General features: G+C 37.7%; 1 protein-coding gene across 1 annotated transcript; it reads right to left on the bottom strand.

Moving 5' to 3' along the window:
- Positions 1 to 353: 353 nt before the first annotated feature.
- On the bottom strand, positions 354 to 5,904 carry LOC113317763 (electron transfer flavoprotein-ubiquinone oxidoreductase, mitochondrial-like). The gene is made up of 17 exons (XM_026565902.1): positions 5,472 to 5,904; positions 4,785 to 4,891; positions 4,479 to 4,560; positions 4,284 to 4,392; positions 4,110 to 4,156; positions 3,913 to 3,987; positions 3,389 to 3,505; positions 3,090 to 3,158; positions 2,895 to 2,987; positions 2,696 to 2,798; positions 2,383 to 2,507; positions 2,087 to 2,136; positions 1,896 to 1,962; positions 1,701 to 1,780; positions 1,337 to 1,465; positions 1,177 to 1,243; positions 354 to 995 (listed from the first exon to the last, which is right to left on the bottom strand). Exons 1-17 carry the CDS (start codon positions 5,844 to 5,846, stop codon positions 912 to 914), a joined length of 1,779 nt encoding a protein of 592 aa, XP_026421687.1. The 5' UTR covers positions 5,847 to 5,904; the 3' UTR covers positions 354 to 911.
- Between the last annotated feature and the right edge of the window lie 795 nt (positions 5,905 to 6,699).

The following is a 6,699-nucleotide window of genomic DNA, read 5'->3' as shown; positions in this document are numbered from 1 at the left end:
TAATACCGGAGGAAATTTATTTTCCATCTGGAATTACGATGGGAAAATAGTGTTTGAAGACATAATTGAAGCGACCGAGGATTTTGATACTAAATATTGCGTTGGAATTACGATGGGAAAATAGTTGTCTACAGGTCAGGTTGTTGCTGTGAAGAAACTACATTCATTGGATGAAGATTCTAATATATTTGATCTCAAGTCATTTGAAAGTGAAGTTCGTGCATTGACTAAAATCCGGCACCGGAACATTGTGAAACTTTTCGGTTTTTGTTCTAATCTTGATAGGCGGATGTCATTTTTGGTTTATGAGTTCGTGGAAAACATAAGTTTGAGAGACATCTTAGACCAATGCATTGGAACACCACATGATGTTGTTCAGAATGAAATAATGTGTACTGTGAAAGTTGGATTTACACCACTTTTTCTCCAAGATAACACTTGGACTAGAAAAATAACTCTCTCAAAATTATCCGTGGGATCATAAAATTTATTTATTGAACCCTCTTACAATACTCTCTTGCCATCGCACTGGTACTAATAAGTCATACTTTTCATGTGAACCCTATCTTCTTATTTGTGCGATATGTGATGGGTCATAAACCTTCTTCGCATAAGAGTCGTACTTTCCCTTCGCCTAGGTATTAATTTCTGGCGTACCAAATATCTTTATCGCATTTCTCCTTTCTTCGTGTAAAAGTATTGCGAAGTAATATTCTGTATCCACAAGTTGATCAAGGAATTACGACTTTTTGTTGAAAGAGGAGATTATTTGAAAAAGTTGTGCAATTTCGGCATCAGTTTTCCAGAAAGGTACTATAATATACTCTACTTTCCTCGTTAACTTATTACATCCCCAGGCCAAGGAGTATTTACAGATATACCGATGAGAAGTATAGGGGTGGGAGAGAAATCTACATGACTGAATATCCAGGGCCACCGCCGCCTTCGGGAACCGTCCATTTTATGTTCTGCTTAGGATCTTTGATGTCACAGGCCTGGATGATGACAACAACACCAAGTTATTTATTGTGAAGTGATGGAATTATTAAAGAACAGCAGGTAGAGAAGGGTCGTAATGGAGATTGTATGGATGACTTCAGTCGTATGTAGTTGCATGTATAACCAGAAAAAAGGCATGTAAACTTCAAAGGCAATGACAAGATCTCTAGAAGTTACCTTGCAGTGGAGGCAGTTTTGAGCGTTGATGTGGAGCTTTAGTTGGCCTTCCTCGTTTGGAACATACCTTGATTTGAGGGCATAAATGATAGAATTATCAATAAAAATCCAATGATATAGCACCTCTGAAATCACAATCCAAAACTAAAATGGAACTTACTCATAAACACGTGCAGGGCAGTATCTTGATTCAGGACCAGCATATTTTGATAGGTTTACAAGTTCAGGTATCTTTTTGTCCTGAAGACGAAGATGAGCAGGTTGGTCATGTTCATGATTCGTGTTGCTCCTAAAAAAGCAAAAAAGAAAACAAAATTATAATTCACAAATGACAATGTAATATTTCTCCCCTCCTGGAGGAGTTTAGTGGATCACTTATTTGGCATATTTATCTCCTCGCCTCCCCCAAAAGTTAGATATAAATTTGATGGTTCACATTATTTAACTGACTCACAAATTCTAATTAAGAACTTTACAATAACAGATAGATCCAACTAGATGAAAGTGTCCTGGGAAAACATTACCTGTATAGAGAAGTTGGCACATCAAAAGACACCGCACCATCTGGCTTAGGGTATGCAATTGGAGTGTGTAAGTTAACAGGCTGCAATGCAAGAGCAGATTAGTCAGTATCTGGATGCAGATAATGCTAAGCCAGCATATAAACGTCCTTACTTCTAGAGTGAATTATATTTATAATTTGGGATAAACGTCCTTACTTCTGTTGCTTCATGATCAGGTTTGCCGTGCTTCAGTGTCACAGGAGATCTTCCCTTTAGGATATAGCTGCGAGAGAGAGAACTTAGTCATTAGACCAAACCGGCTAGCCATCTTATCCAATGAAACTTAATTATGTGCAGCTTTCAAGGAGAAAAACACCATAAAGTGGAAAAATGTGGCAAGATCTTACTGTTCTACTGCAGATACAGCCAATCCTGGGACCAATCCATACTCGAATGCCTGCAAGAGAAGCATAATATTGTGAAATGGTGACTTAACCAAGGATAATCTCTGTAGTGAAATAGGCATCAGTTGGAAAGGAAAAACTCCTTCCTACCAAGGGATTGTGCGTTTTATATTTTCATTAATGAAACTCACAAAGAGGAGTAAATTTATATAAAAAAAAAATGAGAAGGAAACACAGTTTTATATTTAAAGTGGTATCATTAAGAGAATAACTGGATGACAGTGAATATCAACACTAACCGGGCGGTAATTCCGAGCTTTACGTAGTTCTTCCCAGACCCACGACTTCTTTAAGTTGTCCCAATATGTTTCCATATTAGACCCTTCGTGCAATGCCCCAAAAGCAGATTCTGCAGCCAGCATTCCTGCAAGAAGTGACCTAATTTAGGAGGATTTTTCAGATGATAAATGAGGCGACTCGATGGTCCCACCTCCTACCAGATGGGATAACCTTAAGTTGCTGCATTCTATTGTTCTGTCTACCTAAGTCTTGCAAAAAGTTGCATAAAGTAGGAGAAATCATATTTTTCAGCATATTAAAAATGATTACTACCTGATTTCATCGCTGTATGTGTTCCCTTGATTTTTGGCACGTTTAGGAAGCCAGCTGAGCATCCGATAATTGCTCCTCCCGGAAACACTGGATGTGGAATAGACTGTAACTTAACTAGTATCATATCCTTAATACATAGTTCACAGTAAAATTAAAAAGATACTAAAAACGTATATCAAGTTAGAAAAAGAGAATGCACCTGAAAACCGCCTTCATTTAATGTCCGGGCGCCATATTGGAGAACTGTTCCACCTTCCAAAAGTGGTTTGATCGCAGGATGGTGTTTGAGTTTCTACAAGCATAGTAGGGAATTTTTTTCTATCAATTTCAGAGGTTCGGCTCATGAAAATGAAGATTGTTGGATGGATGGTGATGATATAGGACTTTAGTTTACCTGGAACTCCTCATATGGGTTTAGAAAAGGGTTCTTATAATCCAATGCAACGACAAGGCCAAGAGAAACCTGCAAAAATGCCAAACAAGAACCCTGCAGCCTTAATTGCAAAACAAGGAAACAAATACCCACATGCAAAATTCGCTGAGTTCCTCGAAAACAGCTGTTCTGATTCTTGAAATTTATTACAAAACAAAGAATGAATACTGAATAGGTTCACCCACATGCGCAAATCCAAGAGAAGTGTTAATAGAAGTATCTTATCCAGGGATAACAAAAGCCAGAGATAATTCAAACACCTGCCTATCTTGCATGTGGTACAGAAATGATCCCCCATAAGTCTTATTATCCAGTGGCCAACCCAATGTGTGAAGAACTGCACCAGGTTTATGCTTTGTGTCATCAATTTCCCATACCTGGAAATTCAAATTCATATCATGTGATTAGTCTGAAGGAAGCTATCAACACTGGTTACAGACTGAATATCTGTGATCGGGCCACTTTTAATTACATAATACAAGCATGTGCATGAAACATTGGAACACACATTACAAAGATACAATCTAGAATTATCTGGGAGTGGCACACAAACTTTGAAACAGAATAGTATCAGTGCGTTACTGCATCAATTAAGACGAGAGTAACGTCACAACTACTCGGGCAATTTTGGGAAAAAAAGAAAGAAGAAGCTATGTTTTAACTTCTTGTTACAGGGTGCAATTCTTTGGAATCTTGTAGAAGAAAAATGCAGTACTAGCAGAACAATCAAAGGGGAGAGGTTGGATTGGATAACACATCTCAATTGTTGGAATACAGAGTTTACCTCTTTAATTCCAAGAGCGTATGTCTGGTGTTGTGCTTGAACTTTCTCACTTAGTTTGTAATCTCTTATTATTTTCTGCTCATTAAATAAGGAAGAGTTCGAACACTTCAGCTGTCATGTTGACCAGAAAACGAAAAATTCGGAAGGAACGTATAAGAGCCAATAAGCATCGCCAATAGTCACATTTTTTAACAGACCTCTGATAACGATCCTCGGCATCCTTCAGCAAGAAGCGTTATACGTCCTGCATCATTGTTTTCACAAGTTCTCAATTCAGAATAAATTCACTATTCAACGAAAGATATAAAAAGTAGAGGACAGATCACCAGCTGCTAACGCGAATTATCTAGGAAAAAGTCAAGAGAGCTTGCCTTTCAATTCCACACCACGCTGAAAGTTTTCCTTCTTTGAGCCGTCTTTGGCAATTCCCATATCATTAGTTCCAATGCCAATAACACTTCCACTGGCATCATATAAAATCTGCGCAGCTACCAAACTTATAAAAAAGAACTCACAAAGAATAATGTAAACCCGGATTACTTCGTGCCAACCGAATATAAAGTTACCTCACTAGCTGCAAATCCCGGGTATATTTCAACTCCCAATTCTTCAGCTTTGCTTCCCATCCAACGTACTAACTGACTCAAACTGCATCACAAAGTCTAAAACTATTAAAAAAAAACTCACTAACACACAGCCTACCAAAAGTCACAGATACTGCACGACTAGAATGTAAAGAGGGTGATTCTAATCCCAATTACACAAACAACGGTGCAGATACTGAATTTCTCTACAGCTTTTCTTCGTATCAAAACCAAAAGCTTCTTTTCAAATTAACTTCTAGTCAAATTACACCAAACAACAACAACTACCTTATGACGTAATTCCCTTTGTTGTCGAAGGGCGAAGGAAGTGAAAACGCATGTTTCTTTGTAAGTAACAGAAACTTGTCAGATGTCACCGGTACAGTAATTGGGGCCTGCATATTATGCAAAACAAAAAGAACCAAATATCAAAACCCACAATAGTCAGTAACATTAGCAAGACTATTTTAAAGCAAATAAAGTACACCTGAATCCAAATATATAAACTTCCCCCCATAAACATGCCTAAAACCATCAAATTTGTTTATTATCAATGCCACCAAGATCAGTGGCAAGTAGACAGGAATGAAGCTAAAAGGGACCCAAAAAAGCCTCAAAATTTTGGGGGTTTATGCAAAAACAGACATTAATAACCTTTTAGGAGTTAGTTTGCCAGTAGGGGCAGTTGCCCAACTGGCCCTTAAACACCATTTTATGGAGATCCAATGATCAGTGATTGTAATTTGAACTGAGGATTATTCATGTACTAATGATTTCCCAAGAGTCAATTTTTTTTATTACTAGGCAATGTCACCAAGATCAGTGGCTAGGAGCCCAGGATTGAAGCTATGGGGATTTGTGGGGGGCAATTGCCCCACTGACCCTTGGACACCACTTTATAGAGATCCTAGGATCAATCTAAGATTCATGAAAAGCAATTGAAGAGTACTAGTAGAAGAACAAAGATTCACTGACCTGTTGTTGTTTCCATTGTGGGATTAGTTCATCAAGTGCTCTAGGTTCAAAAACATTCCCAGATAAGATATGAGCACCAACTTCAGCTCCTTTCTCAACTACACAAACTGATAAATCAACATCTTTCTCAATACACATTTGTTTGAATCTAATTGCAGCTGATAACCCAGCTGGTCCTGCTCCTACTATAACCACATCATAGTTTATTGATTCTCTATTTGATTCTTCACTACTGTAATTCCTTACTCCTCCATATAAAAAATTAATCCCAAAACCCACAGAAGAAGTTATGGGTTCTGTGATTGGAGTGGAGAATTTGTGTAATTTTGTGACATTTTTGATTGATTTTGAGGAAATTGAGAGAAATCTTTGCATGATTTGAGAGAAATCAGAGAGGTGAAGAGAAGTTCTTGGTTTCTCAGGTGGAGAGGGAAATCAGTCTTAATTATTGTGCGAGTTGAGTCGATGTAAGTATTTCTTACTAATGAAAATCCGACACGTAGGGTGGTTTAGCGTCTTGATGTTTTTGTTATACAGTGAAGAGTTTTCGGTTGGATGAGATTAACAGGTGGATTACGTGCACGTACCGAACTCAGTTCTGTTCGTACCTATCCAAATCATTTTATCGACCACGTTTGTCTCGGAAGTGCTAGACTTCCCCACTCCTTACCCCCATTATGTGTCATCGATCTTAGCCTTTGAATCTTTGTCTCATTATTATTGAATTTGACCAATAAATGCTTGACATATAAGCGGAGGGAAAGGAGTGGGGAAAGTGTAGCATTTTCGTGTTTGTCTAGATTTAAGGAAGACTCAACTAAACTTTTTCGGTAAAAAGGTGCATTGCTTAAACTTTTCATGCGTTTGTTTTCAGATGAGGCGTCCTTGATGTCAGATTGTTTGTCTTTTTTTAGTTTGGGGTCAAATCGGATTTGCTAGTTAACTTAGATCCATTTGAATCATGGATTAAAATTTCCTTGTTTATGGGAACAAGTTAATGACTTACATATTTTTGATTCAATTGAGTCAGATCTAATTCAAATGACAAAAACATTGAGTCAGATTCAGATGAGTCGGGTGATAACTCAGAAGAGTCAGATTTCATGACCAAAATGTCAGGAATTCAACATAGATTTTCATGTCCTCATATCTCAGCTCAAAATGGTCTTACAAAACGTTGAATAAAACATGTAACTGAGAGTGGTCTTGCGCTTTTGTTTCATGCAAA

This window comes from Papaver somniferum, chromosome 1 (assembly GCF_003573695.1).
Source record: "Papaver somniferum cultivar HN1 chromosome 1, ASM357369v1, whole genome shotgun sequence".
Classification (NCBI taxonomy): Eukaryota; Viridiplantae; Streptophyta; class Magnoliopsida; order Ranunculales; family Papaveraceae; genus Papaver; species Papaver somniferum.
Note: the sequence above shows the minus strand (reverse complement) of the source record. Positions and strands in the feature narration are given on the sequence as shown.